The sequence below is a fragment of the Eschrichtius robustus genome, chromosome 4 (genome assembly GCF_028021215.1).
Source record: "Eschrichtius robustus isolate mEscRob2 chromosome 4, mEscRob2.pri, whole genome shotgun sequence".
Classification (NCBI taxonomy): domain Eukaryota; kingdom Metazoa; phylum Chordata; class Mammalia; order Artiodactyla; family Eschrichtiidae; genus Eschrichtius; species Eschrichtius robustus.
In genome coordinates, this window is record NC_090827.1 from 122,804,638 (window position 1) to 122,824,988 (window position 20,351).

Consider the following 20,351-nt stretch of genomic DNA (forward strand, 5'->3'; position numbering starts at 1 on the left):
TTTCATATGATTCTTCTATTTTGTCAATTTGGAAAATAATTGAGACTTTTTATGTGTATTGTTTTGTTTAAAATGTTGTATTGAATTTTGAAGACATATATACACCTTTTGCCTATATAAATATTGTCCCCCAAAATGTTGTACTGAGAGATAAATACCATCATGAGGTTTGGGTATTAAAGACCAAGAGATGTCCTACTAGGAAAAGATGAATTGCCTGCATTTCTTTCAGGGACTTCTCTGCTAGTAGATGGACGTTTGTGGATAGGATTTAAAGACTCAGAATTTCATGTTCTTACTAGCCATCCTTTCACCTTTTCCCATTCCAACACCATATCACACCAGGACTTAAATATCTTTGTATAATTTGGGGAAAGAGTTATATTGAGAAATGTAAACATGTCAAATGCTACCCAGCAGCAGAGTTTGAAAAGTTCTCATGGATAGAAGGGGATTTAAAAAACACAGCCATGGATTCTGGCACCTTGATCTGGCATCATAATGAAGGTTCTTCTAGCAACTCTAATATAATTCTCTTTAATTCATTCTGAAGCTTAGAGATAGATGAAATGTTCTTTTATCTATAGAGTCAAACAAACCTGGGTTCAAATCCTCCCTCACCACTTACCATTTTTGTGACCTGTTGAGGAGAAAACTGTAAAATTTTATTGAGAGAATTTTAGTAAATTTCCAACATAAGAACAATCTGCATCGTTTCAGTCTGTCTTCTTTTAAACCTATAGCTATCTTTCACCTGCTTCTGGCATAGTAATGAGCTCGAGGTTAGGTAAAAGCTTCCTCTTGACTTCTGGACCATCTCTATGCTCACCTCCAGTCTTTGGCTGAGTCAGTTCCTGTCGATCAACTTCCAGATCAGGCACTTGAACAACAGATGCTCCTTCATCTTCTCTCTCTTGACCAGGTAGACTGTCCTGACTTTCAGTTGGTGGTTCCTCTTGTTGAGATTGTTCATCACTGGGGTGCTGGGCAACCACAGGTCCAACTGGATTATTTTACTTCTTGGAGGCCCAATTTCCCTATGATAAAAACTGTTGTCTTGAGGGGCTTTTTGGTGAGGTTTAAATGACATACTATTTATAAAGCATGTAGCCCAGTGCCTGGCATAAAACAGATCTTCAATACATATAATCTTAATTCAGGTTAATAGTTATTAGGGGACTACTCTATGCCAGACACTATTCTAGGCACTGGAAATATATCTTGAATAAGAATAAGTCTTCACTCTTAGGGCCTTATGTATCCCAAGGGAATACAGACAGGTAAACTGATGAGGAGAGTATACTGTGATAGATGCTGCCAGATGAAGAATTAGAGCTTTTTATGAAAGTACGTAAGAAAGACTCAGAATTAAAAATTGGAAGTTCAGGGCTCCCAGAAAAAAGGATGCCAAAGCTGAGGGCCGCAGAGTGAGTAGGGATGAGCCAACGGAAGAAGGGAGAAGGAATGTGTGGCACTTCCAGTGGATCATGGAGAGATCAGGATGGTTGGAACCCAAAATGGCAGACCAAGACTAAGGCTAACAAGGTGAGAGTTGAGGCTGGAGAAGAAAGCAGGAGAGTCATCAGTGAGGGATTTTTAAGCTGTGGGGGATTTAAAACTTTATCCTAAAAGGGATGTGCAGCCATTAAATGTTTGTAGTCAGGGGACTGATATCATCTGAAGGGCTTAGGGTTTTGAGAAAAGGTAATCAGCATCTCAAATGCTGAAAAACCTGCATCTAATAAGATGAGAACTAAACAAATTTCTGTGAGATTTACAAGGAGATCATTAGTGACCTTGGTGAGAGCAGTTTGCAAAGATGGGTATAGGCAGAAGCCAGATGACGTTGGGTAGTGATAGAATTGGAAATGAGGAAATGGTTACAGCTCTCCAATAGAGTAGATATTCCATGTGGGCAGGGAATTTTGTCTACTGTGTTCTTTGTTGAATCTCTAGTACTTAAAGCAAAACCTTGTGTGTAGTTGACACTTAGAAAATATTTGCTGAATAAACAAATCAACAATTTATAAAATTTGACTCTGAAGAGAAAGATAGACTCATACCTAAATAGGTTGGAGGATGAGCGGGGGCAGGGGCATAGATTTTATTTGAAGTGGAAAATCGTATTTAAATGCAAGGGAAGAAGAAGTAGTCAGAGGTAAGAACGAAAGAAGTGAAGCTCAGAGGAAGACTCTAAGGAGGCAGGATCCCAAGGATAGTTGAGAGAGTTAGAATGAGAAAGGTCACCTTTTAGATTTTAATAGAAATATAGGAAGGATAGGATCCAAGGTGGGATCCAAGAAGAGTGCAAGTTGGTAGCAGAGGCTATGGAAATTTTGTTTGGAGCCTTTATTCTCTCTTGAAATGGGAAATGAGATTGTCAGTTGAAAATGAGAAGGGAGGAGAGGAGGAGAGTGTAAAGTGGGTTTGAAATAGTTATGGTGAAAAGTGGAGCAAGAGCTTGCTGGGGACACAAAAGAATTGCCAGGGAGTGTTGAGGTACTTTTGAGACTGGACACCATGAACTTGGCAGTTCAGCTGACAGGGGCTATGACTTCTTTTCTTTCTTCTCTCCTTTTATCTTATTCCTTATATAAATTAATATTTCATTTTTACCTCTTAAAGAAGCATACAGATCTATTTCACTTTCAGGAAGCTCAGACAAGTGAGTTGTTCTTAACACAGGTGTCCAGCAGTGATAAACTGCAAGTTGCAAATCAAAGGCCAGTCTTCAGGTCAGCAAGGTTGAAAAACTTTGGGGGTTTCATAGGGTTGAAAATGGAGACGTTGAATTTGCTCTTAGCTAAGTTGATATGTGTATATCTTTAGAAGGGCAAAAAGAAAAAAATGCATTCATACATACAGAGAAAAAAGATTGGAAGGATACATACCCAAATATTAAAAATAATTATTTTTAGGTAATAGGATTATAGGTGATTCATTTTATTTTATTTTATTTTTTGTTTATCTATATTTTCTAAAGATTTTTTAATAGGCAGGAAATATGAAAAGTTATTTAAAATACTTGCTGGACCACTAGACACCTATTAGAATTGCCAAAAAAAAAAAAGAAAAGAAAAGAAAAAGAAAATCCTGAAACACCAAATGCTGGTGAGGATGTGGAGCAATGGGTACTCTCACTCAGTGCTGGTGGGAATGCAAAATTGGTACAGTCACTTTGGAAAACAGTTTGACGATTTCTTACAAAATGAAACATACTTTTGCAATATGATCCAGCAATTGTACTCCTTGGTATTTATCCAAAAGAGGTGAAAACTTATGTCCACACACATACCTGCACATGGATGTTTTCTTCATAATTACCCAAACTTGGAAGCAACCAAGATACCCTTCGGTAGGTGAGTGGATAAATAATCTGTGGTATATCCAGACAATGGAATATTATTCAGCACTAAAACAAAATGAGCTATCAAGCCACAAAAAGACATGGAGGAACCAAAAATACTTATTACAAAGTGAAAGAAGCCAATGTAAAAAAGGCTACATACTGTTTGATTCCAACTATATGACATTCTGAAAAAGGCAAAACTATGAAGGCAGTAAAAAGATAAGTGGTTGCAGGGGGCTAAGGGGAGGGAGGAATGAATAGGTGGAGCACAGGGGACTTTTAGGGCAGTGAATGTGCCCTAAAAGTGTATGATACAATAATGGTGGATACATGTCATTCTGCATATGTCAAAGCCCATAGAATGCTCAACACCAAGAATGAACTCTAATGTAAACTATGGACTTCGGATGATTAAAAAATACACGATATATATTGAAAAAATACATGATTAAAAAAAATACATCAGTCTCACTGGGACTATCTGTGTGCCTCCAGTTCTCCAGAGACCTGTAGTAATGGAGTCAAATGCCCTGGGCCTCGCTATCCCCTGCACAAGCAAACTAACACTGGGCTATTTACAATGATTTGTTTGTCTGATACTTAAAGCCACACTCAGCACCAGTGTAGAGTCCTGGAGGGAGCCCAGGGGAATGGCTGGCACTGGGGGAAGAGCCAATCTCATTTGTTAACCCTACATATTAAATACATTCACGCAGGTCAAGATAGGAGACAAGGCTAGAATAAGAGTAAAGAAAAATCAGGCTTTTGAGACTAAAAAGACTACTTTTTAAAAAAGAGTCACAAAATTTACAACTGGAATTAAGAAATACATATTTGCAATGACCTTTAATTACACGTAAGCTTTGACATTAATCTGAATAAAAGATCTTTGAAAATATACTGGTTAAGGGGGAGACCTGCAAGATGGCAGAGGAGTAAGACGTGGAAATCACCTTCCTCCCCACAAATACATCAAGAATACATCTACACATGGAACAGTGCCTACAGAACAACTACTGAATGCTGGTAGGGGACCTCAGACTTCCAAAAAGGCGAGAAAAGCCCCACATAACTGGGTAGGGCGAAAGAAAAAAATTAAAATAGAGAAAAAGGAATCAGGATGGGACCTGCCCCTCTGGGAGGGAGCTGTGAAGGAAGAAAAGTGTTCACACACTAGAATCCCCCTCACTGGCAGGGATGGGGCGGTCTCGAGAGCTTTGGAGCCTCAGAGGAGAGGGCAGCAACAGAGGTGTGGAGGGCAGAGTGGAGAGATTCCTGCATGGAGGACTGGTGCCGACCAGCGCCCGCCAGCCTGAGACACTTGTCAACTCATTTGCCAGGGCTGGTGGGAGCTGGGTGCTGAGGCTTGGGCTTTGGAGGTCAGACTCCAGGGAGAGGACTGGGGTTGGCTGCATGAGGACAGCCTGGGGGGGCGGCTAGCATGCCACAGCTAGCCAGGAGGGAGTCCGGGAAAAAGGCTGGGTCTGCCAGAGAGGCAGGAGTCCTTTGTTGCGGGGTGTGGGAGGAGAGAGCTGGGCCCACCATAGGAGCTTCCCGCTCTGTGCACTCACAGATGGCAGGGCAACATCTATGCAAGCGCGAGCCGCAGCTGTTATCTCAGACCCCAGAGGCTGCCGCCACTGCTGCCAAAGGTCCTGTATGCAAGGCAGGTCACTGCCCACACCTTCCCGGCAGCCTGTGCAGCCCGCCACTGCCGAGGGTCCCGTGAACTGGGGCCAACTTCCCTTGGAGAACAAATGGCTCACCTCAGGCTCTTGCAACTTCACACTGGCTTCTGATGCCGTAGGCACTCCCTGCACATCCCAATTGTGACTGCTGTATCCCTCCCTCGCCCCAGCCTGAGTGAGCAAGTGAGTCCTAATCAGCCACTGCTTTCACCCCCTCTTGCCTTAGTGGGGAACAGACGCCTAAGGGTGGCTGACAGGCAGAGGCAGGGCCAAAACCAAAGCTGAACTCCAGGGGCAGTGTGACTAAAGAAGAGGGAGGGAAGTCTCTCTGTGCAGCTGCAGGAGCAGCGGATTAAATCCCCGCAATTGGCTAGGTAAACTCTGTATCTGTGGAATACCTGAATAGACAATTAGTGTTCCCACAATTGAGACTGTGGACTCTGAGGGCAACTGTGGAATTTGGAGGCAAGTACACACAGGAGTAAGGCCAGATCAGAGACTGAACTGGCCCCGTAGTGCCCACAGCAGGTCCAGAGACCTACCAAGAAGTATTGGAGGACTTCCTGGGTAGGCAGGGGTTGGCTGTGGCTCACTATGGGGTCAAGGACACTGACAGCTAAGGCCACAGGAAAATAACACAACTTCCTTCTTTTTTTTGGTTCTGTTGTTCTTTGTTTTTGTTATTCTTTTAATTTTACTTTTTTATTTACTTTTTCTTTTCTTTCTTATGCTTTTATTTTTAATATATGTTTTATTTTATTTATTCTTTTTTCCCTATTTCTACTGTACTTTTTTGTTATATTGTGTATTTTCCTTGTGTTTGTTTTTTTCCTTTGTTTTACGTTTTCATTTTATTTTTAATATATTTTAGATTTTTCTATTTTTACTTTACTACTTTGTTGTTTTGTATTTTTTCCTTTTCTTTTCATTTTCTTTTGGCTTTACATTTTTTGAGACATTTTTGTGTGTTTGTTTTATGCTTTCATTGCTTTTTTACAGTTTGCTTTCTGCATTTGATTTGTTTCTGGCTTTATTTTTAAATTAGTTTAGTTTTTAGTGTTTGTTTAGGTTTTGGGGTTTGTTTATTGGTTTGGTTGCTCTCTTTTTCTTTCTTTTCTCTTTTTTTTCCTTCTTTTTTCTTTTCTTTTCTTTTTGTAAATGCATGTGTGTATGTTTCTTTGGGTGATTTTGTCTGTTTAGTTTTGCTTTTACCATTTGTCTTTGAGTTTTGTCTGTTCGTTTGTTTGGGTTTTTTTTTTTTTGTTTTTTGTTTTTGTTTCTTGGGTTTTTTTCTTCTTCCTTTTCTTCCACACTGCGTGGCTTGCAGGGTGTTGGTGTTCCAGCTGGGGTTCAGGCCTGAGCCTCCGAGGTGGGAGAGCCGAGTCCAGGATGTCAGACCACCAGAGAACTCCCAGCCCCATGGAATATTAATCAGTAAGAGCTCTCCCAGAGGTCTCCGTCTCAACACTAAGACCCAGCTCCACCCAACGGCCAGCAAGCTCCAGTGCTGGATGCCTCATGCCAAACAACTAGCAAGACAGGAACACAACCCCACCCATTAGCAGACAGGTTGCCTAAAGCATACTAAGCTCACAGACACCCCAAAACACACCACCGGACATGGCCCTGCCCATCACAGGGACAAGATCCAGCTCCACCCACCAGAACACAAGCACCAGTCCCCTCCACCAGGAAACCTACACAAGCCACTGGACCAACCTCACCCACTGGGAACAGACAACAGAAGTTAGAGGAACTACGACCCTGCAGGCTGCAGAAAAGACACCTCAAACACAGTAAGTTAAACAAAATGAGAAGACAGAGAAATATGCAGCAGATGAAGGAGTAAGGTAAAACCCCACAAGACTGAACAAATGAAGAGGAGATAGGCAATCTACCAGAAAAACAATTCAGAGTAAAGATAGTAAAGATGATCCAAAATCTCGGAGATAGAATGGAGAAAAACAAGAAAAATTTAACAAGGACCTAGAAGAACTAAAGAACAAACAAACTGTGATGAACAACACAATAACTGAAATTAAAAATACTCTAGAAGGAATCAATAGCAGAATAACGGAGGCAGAAGAACAGATAAGTGACCCAGAATATAGAATGGTGGAAAAAACTGCCACAGAGCAGAATAGAGAAAAAAGAATGAAAAGAATTGAGGACAGTCTCAGAGACTTCTGGGACAACATTAAATGGACTAACACTCTAATTATAGGGGTCCTAGAAGAAGAGAAAAAGAAAAGGCCTGAGAACATATTCAGAGATTATAGTCGAAAACTTCCCTAACATGGGAAAGGAAACAGTCAGTCAAGTCCAGGAAGTGCAGAGAATCCCATACAGGATAAACCGAAAGAGAAACACTGAGACACATATTAATCAAACTATCAAAAATTAAATACAAAGAAAAATTATTAAAAGCAGCAAGGGAAAAGCAACAAATAACATACAAGGGAATCCCCATAAGGTTGTCAGCTGATTTTTCTGCAGAAACTCTGCAGGCCAGAAGGCAGTGGCAGGATACATTTAAAACGATGAAAGGGAAAAACCTACAACCAAGATTACCTGGCAAGGATCTCATTCAGATTCTATGGAGAAATCAAAAGCTTTACAGACAAGTAAAAGCTAAGAGGATTCAGCAACACCAAACCAGCTTTACAACAAATGCTGAAGGAACTTCTCTAAGCAGGAAACACAAGAGAGAAAAGGACCTACAAAAACAAACCCAAAACAACTAAGAAAATGGTAATAGGAACATATATATCGATAATTACCTGAAATGTGAATGGATTAAATGCTCCAACTAAAAGACACAGACTGGCTGTATATATGCTGTCTACAAGAGATCCACTTCAGACCTAGGGACACATACAGACTAAAGTGAGGGGATGGAAAAAGATATTGCATGCAAATGGAAATCAAAAGAAAGCTGGAGTAGTAATACACATATCAGACAAAATAGACTTTAAAATAAAGACTCTTACAAGAGACAGGAAGGACACTACATAATGATCAAGGGATCAATCCAAGAAGAAGATATAACAATTGTAAATATTTTTGCACCCAACATAGGAGCACCAAAATACATAAGGCAAATGCTAACAGCCATAAAAGGGGAAATCAACAGTAACGCAATAATAATTGGGGATTTTAACACCCCACTTACACCAATGGACAGATATCCAAACAGAAAATAAATAAGGAAACACAAGCTTTAAATGACACATTAGACCAGATGGATTGAATTGATATTTATAGGACATTCCATCCAAAAAGAACAGAATAAATTTTCTTCTCAAGTGCACATGGAACATTCTCCAGGATAGATCATATCTTGGGTCACAATTAAGCCTAGGTAAATTTAAGAAAATTGAAATCATATCAAGCATCATTTCTGACCACAATGCTGTGAGACTAGATATCAATTACAGGAAAAATCTGTAAAAAATACAAACACATGGAGGCTAAACAACACATTACTAAATAACCAAGAGATCACTGAAGAAATCAAAAAATACAAGAAACAAATGACAATGAAAACACAATGACCCAAAACCTATGGGATGCAGCAAAAGCAGTTCTAGGAGGGAAGTTTATAGCAATACAGTCTTACCTCAGGAAGCAGGAAAAATCTCAAATAAACAACCAAACCTTACACCTAAAGCAATTAGAGAAAGAAGAACAAAAAACTCCCAAAGTTAACAGAGGAAAGAAATCATTAAGTTCAGATCAGAAATAAATGAAAAAGAAATGAAGGAAACAAAAACTAAGATCAATAAAACTAAAAGGTGGTTGTTTGAGAAGTTAAGCAAAATTGATAAACCATTAGCCAGACTCATCAGGAAAAAAAAGGAGAAGACTCAAATCAACAGAATTAGAAACGAAAAAGGAGAAGTAACAACTGACACCACAGAAATACAAAGGATCATGAGAGACTACTACAAGCAACTATATGCCAATAAAATGGACAAATTCTTAGAAAAGTACAACCTTCCCAGACTGAGCCAGCAAGAAACAGAAAATATGAACAGACCAATCACAAGCACTGAAATTGAAACTGTGATTAAAAATCTTCCAACAAACAAAAGCCCAGGACCCGATGGCGTCACAGGCAAATTCTATCAAACATTTAGAGAAGAACTAACACCTATCCTTCTCAAACTCTTCCAAAAGAGTAGCAGAGGGAGGAACACTCACAAATTCATTCTACGAGACCAGCATCACCCTGATACCAAAACCAGACAAAGATGTCACAAAAAAGGAAAACTACAGGCCAATATTACTGATGAACATAGATGCAAAAATCCTCAACAAAATACTAGCAAACAGAATCCAACAGCACATTAAAAGGATCACACACCATGATCAAGTGGGGTTTACCCCAGGAATGCAAGGATTCTTCAATATACACAAATCAATTAATGTGATACACCATATTAACAAATTGAAGGATAAAAACCATATGATCATCTCAATAGATGTAGAAAAAGCTTTTGAAAAAGTTCAATGCTGATTTATGATAAAAACTCGTCAGAAAGTGGGCATAGAGGGAACCTACCTCAACAAAATAAAGCCCATATATAACAAACCCACAGGCAATATCATTCTCAATGGTGAACTGAAGGCATTTCCTCTAAGATCAGGAACAAGACAAGGTTGCCCACCCTCACCACTATTATTCAACACGGTTTTGGAAGTTTTAGCCATGGCAATCAGAGAAGAAAAAGAAATAAAAGGAATCCAAGTTGGAAAAGAAGAAGTAAAGCTATCACTGTTTGCAGATGACATGATACTATACATAGAAAATCCTAAAGAGGCTACCAGAAAACCACTAGAGCTAATCAATGAATTTGGTAAAGTAGCAGGATACAAAATTAATGCAAAGAAATTTCTTGCATTCCTAAAGACTAACAATGAAAGATCAGAAAGAGAAATACAGGAAACACTCCCATTTACCATTGCAACAAAGAGAATAAAATACCTAGGAATAAACCTATCTAAGGAGGCAAAAGACCTGTATGCAGAAAACTATAAGACACTGATGAAAGAAATCAAAGACGATACAAACAGTTGGAGAGATATACCGTGTTCTTGGATCGGAAGAATCAATATTGTGAAAATGACTCTACTACCCAAAGCAATCTACAGATTCAGTGCAATCCCTATCAAATTACCAATGGCATTTTTCACAGAAGTAGAACAAGAAATTTTACAATTTGTATGGAAATGCAAAAGACCCCGAATAGCCAAAGCAATCTTGAGAAAGAAAAATGGAGTTGGAGGAATCAGTCTCCCTGACTTCAGACTATACTACAAAGCTACAGTAATTAAGACAGTATGGTACTGGCACAAAAACAGAAATATAGATCAATGGAACAGGATAGAAAGCTCAGAAATAAACCCACGCACATATGGTCACCTTATCTTTGACAAAGGAGGCAAGAATATACAATGGAGAAGAGACAGCCTCTTCAATAAGTGGTTCTGGGAAAACTGGACAGCTACATGTAAAAGAATGAAACTAGATCACTTCCTGACACCACATATAAAAATAAACTCAAAATGGATTAAAGACCTAAATGTAAAGCCAGACACTATGAAACTCTTAGACGAAAATATAGGCAGAAGACTCTATGACATAAATCACAGCAAGATCCTTTTTGACCCCCCCTCCTAAAGTAATAGAAATAAAAACAAAAATAAAGAAATGGGACCTAATGAAACTTAAAAGCTTTTGCACAGCAAAGGAAACGATAAACAAGACGAAAAGACAACCCTTAGAATGGGAGAAAATATTTGCAAACGAAGCAGCTGACAAAGGATTAATCCCCCAAATATACAAGCAGCTCATGCAGCTCAATATCACAAAAACAAACAACCCAATCTAAAAATGGGTGGAAGACCTAAATAGACATTTCTCCAAAGAAGACATACAGATGGCCAATAAATAAATGAAAAGCTGCTCAACATCACTAATCATTAGAGAAATGGAAATCAAATCACAATGAGGTATCACCTCACACCAGTCAGAATGGCCATCATCAAAAAATCTACAAACAATAAATGGTGGAGAGGGTGTGGAGAAGAGGGAACCCTCCTGCGCTGTTGGTGGGAATGTAAATTGGTATAGCCACTATGGAGAACAGTATGGAGGTTCCTTAAAAAACTAAAAGTAGAACTACCATATGACCCAGCAATCCCACTCCTGGGCATATACCCTGAGAAAACTATAATTCAAAAAGATACAGGTACCACAAAGTTCACTGCAGCACTATTTACAATAGCCAGGACATGGAAATAACCTAAATGTCCATTGACAGATGAATGGATAAAGAAGATGTGGCATTTATATACAATGGAATATTACTCAGCCCTAAAAAGGAACAAAATTGAGTTATTTGCAGTGAGGTGGATGGACCTAGTATCTGTCATACAGAGTGAAGTCAGAAAGAGAAAAACAAATACCGTATGTTAACAGATATATATGGAATCTTGAAAAATGGTACTACCTAGTGGTAGGGCAGGAATAAAGATGCAGACATTGAGAAGGGACTTGAGGACATGGTGGGGGGAAGGGGAGGCTGGGACGTAGTGATAGAGTGGCATGGACATGTATACACTACCAAATGTAAAATAGATAGCTAGTGGGAAGCAGCCTCATAGAACAGGGAGATCAGCTCGGTGCTTTGTGACCACCTAGAGGGGTGGGATAGGGAGGGTGGGAGGGAGGGTATATGGGGATATATGTATGCATATAGATGATTCACTTGGTTGTACAGCAGACACTAACACAATATTGTAAAGCAATTATACTCCAATAGAGATGTATTTAAAAAAAAGAAAATATAGTGGTCAAGAAATATTAGAAACTTATTCTTCCCTTTGCTAAATTTTTCAGAAAAAAATCTTACGCAGGCATACTATTTTACAAAAACTTTTTAGAAAGGTCATACTATAATTTCTGTTTTTCTTTCCTCAGATACTCAGTCAAGGCCAGGAATCCTCAATTTGGACTTCTTCCTAAAGGTGTTTTAGTTTTTAAGGGAAGTTTCCTTTCTTAACACTAAATGTTTATTGACTTTGGGCTGATTAATGATTAGAAGAGTAAGTCTGAGACAGTGTTATGACCAGCATTGTATATTTAGCTTATCGAGGATTTTGAAATGTTTTTGGTGCTATACTGTTACCTCTGGCCACGGGGTGATGGATCTTGTTCATAGATCTCATGGAGGTGACTATTGCTCAGGCAAGAATTACTTATAGAGTCACACAGGCTCATGCAGTGAGCACAGACTTCATGCCAATATAGCAAGTACACCAAGGGAAAGCTTTAATGCTCTGGTTATCACTACATAAGCAGACAGTAAAACTGCTCTTGAGTGTTCTAGTGTTGTTGCTGTGGTTATACTAACATTTTTGAGTTCTTATTCATTTGATTTATTTTTTATTTTTTAAAATTTTATTTATTTTACTCATTAAATTTCATAATAATCATACAGTAAGTACTATTTATATTTTCTGGGTACACTTGAGGTTACCCTAGTTCAATCCATGCTTCTTTGTCCCCCAAACCAGTCACATTGGACTTCAGTTCATCAAACTGTTTAGAAGATTATATACATGGTTTGTTAGATTCTCCAGAGAAAAAGAACCAACAGGATATACAGTTGACCCTTGAACTACATGGGGGTTAAGGGTGCTGACCCTCCATACAGTTGAAAATCCGCGTATAACTATATAGTCGGTCCTCCATATCCACGGTTCTGTATCCACCGATTCTACCAACTTTGGATCACGGAGTATTGCAGTGTTTATTGAAAAAAATCCGTGTATAAGTGGACCCACACAGTTCAAATCTGTGTTGCTCAAACCCGTGTTGTTCAAGAGTCAACTGTATATATACATATATAATCTAGCAATTTAAGTGCTAATTTCATCCAGAAAACCCTCATGGATACACCGAGAATAATGTTTGGCCAAATGTCTGGGCACTCTGTGGCCGTCAACACATAAAATTAACCATCACATATGGCAACATAAAAGCCCTGGAAGCTTCCACTGATAGACAGTTGCCACACCACATATTGGATTAGGTGCTCACTCTACTCCAGAATGACATCACCTTAACTTATTATGTCTGCCAAAACCCTATTTCCAAATAAGGTCACATTCTGAGGTCCTGGGATTTAGGACTTCAACACATACAATTCTGAGGGCTACAATTCAACACTGAACAGAAACTAATAGTGAACAAAGCTATCTTTTGTGGAGAACTGTGCATCATTGGCTTGCACCTCCTCTCCTCTCCAGTCAACTTAGTCATTTACACTTGTGGGGGAGCCTACCCTGCCAGTGATTCCCGCAGAAATGTGATGTGGTTGGTGCCATTGAATATTTATTTATTTCAAATTTCTTTTCCTGTGATATCTAGGAAGCTCTTCAAATTTTTTGCCTCTCTGACTACACCTTTTCTCCTCTCTCTCTTTCTCTTTCTTTTTGTACCTCAGAAACCCTTTCTAGGCAATTTTCATTTGAATCTTCAGCCCTGCCATGACATCTAACAGCACCAATGGCCTGTTTATTGTTTCCCCTTGGCTGGACTTGCTCTCATCTCAAAATAACTTGTTTCAAGGCTCCTTCCTCCTAACAACACAATCAAAAATATGACTGATTCTTCTTCCAACTTTTCCAGTATATTGATTAATTTTACTTTACATTCTTTTGGGATGCACAAGGAAGTTCATTGTTCAATTCTTCAAATTAACCTGGTGTAAAATATCAGACGCTTCCTTTACTTTCATTTCATTTGATCAATCAATCAAGAAATCATTTTATTTCCTTAGCATGTGGCTTGACCCTATTCTCTTCTTTACATTCACACTGCTTCTGCCCCCATTCCTGTCCTCAGTACATGATGTGTGGACTAATGTAGTTTCTCCCCATGTCATACCCTGTTGCAGATATTGCTCTCATAATACCATTCACTGGTTAAAGAACTTCAGTGGATCCCTTATGCCAATTGTACAAACAAATCTGCTGGGATTCAAGGATAGCAATATATATTTTCAACCTATTTATTCAACTTCCCTCTCCTTCTGTACTTGGACAGCTGAGTACTACTGGAGAGACACATGGATTGGCACCATCACAAACACATTAACTCCATCCAATCTTGTGAGCTTTCCACGCCGCCTGTCAACATTAAGCTTTCTCTGCTCTACTCTTCAATGACTCTTCTAAATTTCCTCAAGCATTAACCCAACACTTTCATCCTCAGGAGGTCATCTGTTTGCTCTAGACAATTGAGAAACTAGGTATGATTTTTCTCAACTATCTATCTTCCCATCTTCTCACAAGCGTACTGACACCTACTCATCATTAGCAACTTGATGCCGGTATTCTGAAACCTGTTCAGGGTACAATTTAGACTTTGCTGAACAGTCAGTGAATGAAAATGTGTGGTGTAAGGGTGTGGGATATTTTTGTGGGTAATGTGCTTTATTAAATTAGCTCAATTATTTTTCCTCTGTTCCTTATTATGGGGGATATGCATACTATCTTCAATATTTTAATCAATTTCTTGGGTAGGAATAAAATAATTATTTGTGGTTTGTGAATTTAGTTATCACCATTTAAATTTGATCCTTCTGGAAAAGCTCAACTTAAAACTGCTTTCTGCAAGGCAAAAGATATTTTTTAAAGGAGAAATTTCTGATTTTGTTGGCCATTATTTCATAACATTTCTAGTGATTAAAATTATATCTGTCTGTCTCTCACAGATATAGAGAACAAACTAGTGGTTACCAGTGGGGAGGGGGAAGGGAGGAGGGGCAATATAGGGGTAGGGGAGTAAGAGGTACAAAGTATTACGTATAAAAATAAGCTACAAGGATATATTGTACAAGGTAGGGAATATAGCCAACATTTTATAATAATTATAAATGGATAACCTTTAAAATTACTATATTAAAGGTTATAGTAATGTGAATTACTATATTGTACACCTGTAACTTACATGATGTTGTACATCAACTATACTTCAATAAAAAAATTATATCTATCTGATATGTTTTTGAGAAAGAAAGGTGATGTAGTTCTGTTATTAACTAGAATGTAAAGGTGTTTTCCACTGAATTTTTTGCTTCTTGAGTTTTTTCGTCACAATTCAGTAAGATACATTTCCTAAGCACGTTGTTATTTACCCAGATAGAGGTAGAGTGTAATCGTAGATCGCATCATTGAATACAATTTATAAGTACCTTGAATTTGATATATATTTGAAATTTAATTTTTGTTAATTTTACATCAAATATGTAGATAAAATATCAATAGAATGTGCCTCCTACCATATAACAAAAACAATATTTCACAATCATATTAACATAAAGACTCATAATGATCATGAAGACAAAATAAGTGAGTTGTTATATCGATAAGAATAGCTCATTGTCTTAGAGACATATGTCTGTATTTCTCATCTATGAAAAGGTATAATGATTCTGTTTATTTTTCTCTTTTATTCAAAATTACTTTTTGCCAACCCTATTCAGTTTAAAATTTCTTCATAAATTTCCTGGCTTTTGCTATACTTATTATGTTCTATTTTACATGCCATGACTGAATATACACACCTAAACACTTCAAACTGTTTGAAATTATCAACAAAATTTCTTGCAGTGTTGTCAATGTCAGGAAAATTTTATTGGATAAAAGGACTGAGTGAGATGTGGCCAAATGGGGATGCCAAAAGTAAAGATATCAGTGTGTAAATATTTTTCTTGGCATTTTAACATTACACATGCGCAAGAGCTAACTTAAGTGCAACTTAAGCTAACTTGCACTCTCTCATTTTCAAAGTTTCAGGTTTTTCTTCTCTATGGTTATAAGAAAAAAATGTGAAGGATATAGGTGTGGATTCTTGTATCAGGCAGGGTTCAATCAGACAGGCAGAAACTCTAGGTAGGATATATATAGTGTATGTGTATATGTGTATGTATGTTACGATTTGACTTTACACAATTGTGGGAGCTAATGAAGCAGTCTCTGTGAGGCTGTCTGCTGTCTTCCTGTCTGATATGGGAGTTGTGAAGCCCACGGGGCAGGCAGTAGGGAAGGGAAGACGAAAGTAAAGGGGAGGAGAAGGAAGGACAAGCTGGAACCCGTAAGCGTGAGCTGGAGACCCTTGAGAATGGATTGAAACTTGTGTCAGAAACTGAGCAGATGCCCGGGTCCCTTGTTTGGTGCTAATCCCACACACCTAGCCTAGGAATCAGAGAAGCTGAGAAGGATCCAGGGGAAGGTGGAGAAGTTGCAGGCCTGCCACGATCTCACGCCAACAAGTGATCCAGCAGATCAGTGCCCATGCCTGGGAGCTGCAAAATGGCTGCTGCTTCACTTCTGCCCTTCAAACGCCCCACAAGAACGTCTCTTGTGACTACTCTAACCAAAACAAACAGACAAGCGAATTCTGCGAAATGTAGTTCAGATTTACCGAGTTGACCATGACAAAGCCACCACAGTTATCGAGTCCAGTCATTAACAACATGGTCAGCTTGGTTACTCATTCACCAGACTGAAATCCTAAACTTCAAGATTGGCATTGCAGTTGCATGGGGCGTCCCTAGCATCCATCTGGCCATTTCTCTAAGGCCAGTTTTGTTAACTTCTCTCTCTCAATCTCTTGCTCTCTCTCTCTCTCTCTGTGTAATACACACACACACACACACATATGTATATATACACACATATACGTATCTAAACTTCTATATGACTTATATAAAATTAAAATAAAATATAATTTTATAAATCACATAAAAGTTTATATATGTATATGTGTGTGTAGTATAATATACGGGCTAAATCCAGGGTAAATTTTACTTATACTTCCTTTTACTTATATTTTATTATAAGTGCCATGTTTTATACTTTGATGTTATAGTCAGTTTCTCTTTGACCATCACCAGCATTCTTAGTATGGCTATCTTGGGCCAGGTGGCAAGTGACTCACCCTCTTCTCTTTAGCTTAGACATAATGGGTTCCAGCCCTTCTACATCCATAATTGGACTCATGAACTTAGATGGGTTGGGAAGCTTGAGGTTGAAAAAAGCCCTCTCAAATCCATCTCGTGTGATTCATATACTGCAGTAATTCTTATTTATGCTAGATTTGGGCATTTGAATGTCTTGTTTCTTCCACGTTCTTCAATTTTGTGGTATATTAGTTTTCCATGTTTCATAACAAATTACCACAAATTTTGCAGCTTAAAACAACACCTATTCATTATCTCACAGAATGGTGTGGCTGGAGTCTCTGCTCGGGATCTCAGGGCTGCGTTCTTCTCTGGACGTTCTGGGGAAGAATCTCTGCCAAGCTCATTCAAGATGTTGGTAGAATTTAGTTCCTTCTCATACTTTCCATATGGCCCTCTACATTTTCATGCAGGCAGCCATATGTGGAGTCCTCATGCTTTTAGTCTGTATTAGTTTCCTGGGGATTGCTATAACAAATTACCACAAGCTAGGTGGCTTAAAACAATGGAAGTTTATCCTCCCACAGTACCGGTGTTTAGAAGTTTGAAATCAAGGTTTTGATAGGTCCCTGCTCCCTATGAAACTCTAGGGAAGAGTCATTTCTTGTCTCTTCCTAGCTCCTGGTGGCTCCTGGCAATCCTAGGCATTCCTTGGTTTGTAGCTGCATCACTCCAATCTCTGCCTCTGTCATCACATGATTTTCTTCCCTGTGTCTCCGTATCCAAATTTCCCTCTCCTTTCTCTCAGAAAGACAACAGTCACTGGATTTAGGGCCTGCCCTAATCCCATATGACCTCATCAGAACTTGATTACATCTGCAAAGACCCTATTTCCAAATAAGACCATGTTTACAGGCACTGGGAGTTAGGACCTGAACATATCTTTCCGGGAGACACAATTCAAATCAATATGGAACCTCTCTGCCTTTCTCCCTTGCCACCAGCTTGAGAAAGTTCCCTGCTTTTAAGAGCTTGTGTGATTAGATTAGGCCATATGGATACTCTCCCTGCTATAGGCTGAATCCACTTCTGCATCCATTGGTTAAAGGCTGCCCCACAGGGTTTAACTCTCTGGCAGTTGTTGACTGAAAGAAAAACACACAACATAAAAGTTGTGAGTTAAGTTTTATTCAGGGACCTTACTGAGGACTACAGCCTCTCAGAAGCTCTGAGGGGACTGCTCCGAAGAGGTAGGGGAGGAGCCAGTATATATATGATTTTTTTTTTTTGGCTGGGAAATACATGTAGTTAAGCATACATCTTGGTAAAAGATTACTGCTAATCATGAAAAACCAGATATCTCAAGTTAATGATTTCAGTGCTTTTCTATGGGAAGATACAAGAATCTGGGGTCATTGAAATTCTCCCTTAGATATGCCTCTTAACTATCTAGGGGCCCATATATCCAAAATACAGAATGCTTCATCCTGTTTTTCCCCCATCCTGAATTCCCCTCAGGGCAGCTGTCCCAGGCAACTGCAGTGGGTTGAGACTTAACTCTTTGTATAACTGGATGATGAGAGACACTCTTTGTTCTTTTTGTTTACAGTATATGTACTGGTAGGTTCCTATAGCATCTCTCATTGTGGCACCAGAGAAGTTCCAGAGCAGAAAGAGAGAAATATGCCGTGCAGGGGAAGCAGGGTACTATTGGATTGCACTAGCTCAATGCCAAATCACGCAGCAAAAACTAGAGTTAAAAGTGGGCAGAGAAGACGTGAGACAGGTCAGAAGAGGGATCTGACACACTTAGCAAGCCAAGAAATTTAAATGAAAGCAATGAAGAGATACCCTATTTTTTACCCTACCAAATTGGGCAAGGTGTTTAAAATGATAATACCATTTAGGAGGCTATCGTAAGGAGAATCTGAACTCTGGGAATGAAAAGGATTTCAGAATCACTGGGGAGGTAGGATGACAGGGTGTGGCTACTGATTAGATGTGGGAAATAAGGGAAAGGAAGGAGTTCCATGAGTCTTCAGGCTTTGAGCCTGTGGCGGGAGGGATTCCTTGACCATTAGTCTAAAGACAGGGGATACAGGAAGGAGAGCTGGATTTTCAGGAGCAAGAAAGGGTTTGGAATGTTGAATTAGAAATTTGTATTAGGAGCTTGTTAGTAAGGTACAGGTTATGTGTCACTACAAATAAATAGTAGCTGAAGCCTTCTCTAGAATAGTGAGATTTTAAAAGTGTTTAGAGGAACTTCACCAAATGCCATTATTTAAAGGTGGTCTAAAGGGTGGAGCTAGTGAAGGATGACTTGGTTGGAGAGGTAGGAGGAAAACAAGGAAATCGGGTGTTACAAATTGGGGAGATATTTTCAAGGGAGGAAGTCCAACAGAGTTGAATGCTGCAGAAAGGTGGAGTAGTAAGAATGCTACAAAGATGCCATTCAACTTGATTAACAGAAAATTATTTGAGACCTTTGAGAGAGTAATGTCTATAGGATGAAATGGGCGAAAGTCATATTGCACAGGGTTGGAATGAATAAGACCTCCTCATAATAAAGTGACCTTCATGATAGTGAAGAGAAAGAAATGACTGTGATAGGATGTAAGATCAATGAGATGGACATTGAACTCTAGAATTGTGAACAGACGTATTTTTTAAACATTTAATAATATATAAATTCTCAGATAATTAGAAATGAAGCTTTATTTAAATTAGTTTGATTTAGTTTGATATTCATTATAAGTTATAGCTTGATTTTTAACATAAATAGATAAATGTACATGTTTTAGAAGATAATTATGTTTACCAAAACTAAGACAAGTAATAAAAAAGTTTGCATTTTAGCTTAACTTACATTTACAAACATATATTAAAGTTTTGTATACTTTGACTATAATGACATTTTATTTTATAATTCTTTAGAGTACCAGTATCCAATAGAAATATAATGTGAGCCACATAATTAAAAATTTTCTAGTAATCACATTAAAAAAGTGAAAAACAAAAACAAAACCAAACAGGTGAAATTGATTCTTATAATGTATTTTATTTACCAATACATTAAAAATATTATCATTTTAAAATATAATTAAGGGATTTCCCTGGCAGTCCAGTGGTTAGACTCTGTGCTTCCATTGCAGGGGGCACAAGTTTGATCCCTGGTTGGGGAACTAAGATTTTGCATGCCATGGGGCACAACCAAAAGATATGTGTGTATATATATATATATATATATATATATATATATATATATATATATATATATATATATATATATATATATGTATGTATATAATTAATATAAAAATTATCAATGAGATATTTTAC

The 20,351-nt window shown here is 38.4% G+C and overlaps 1 protein-coding gene across 1 annotated transcript; it reads right to left on the reverse strand.

Moving 5' to 3' along the window:
* Positions 1 to 743: 743 nt before the first annotated feature.
* Positions 744 to 1,010, reverse strand: LOC137763525 (X antigen family member 3-like; the record flags this gene model as incomplete). The annotated part of the gene is made up of 1 exon (XM_068542003.1): positions 744 to 1,010. A coding segment is annotated over one exon (267 nt), but the record flags the coding sequence as incomplete, so codon positions are not given.
* Between the last annotated feature and the right edge of the window lie 19,341 nt (positions 1,011 to 20,351).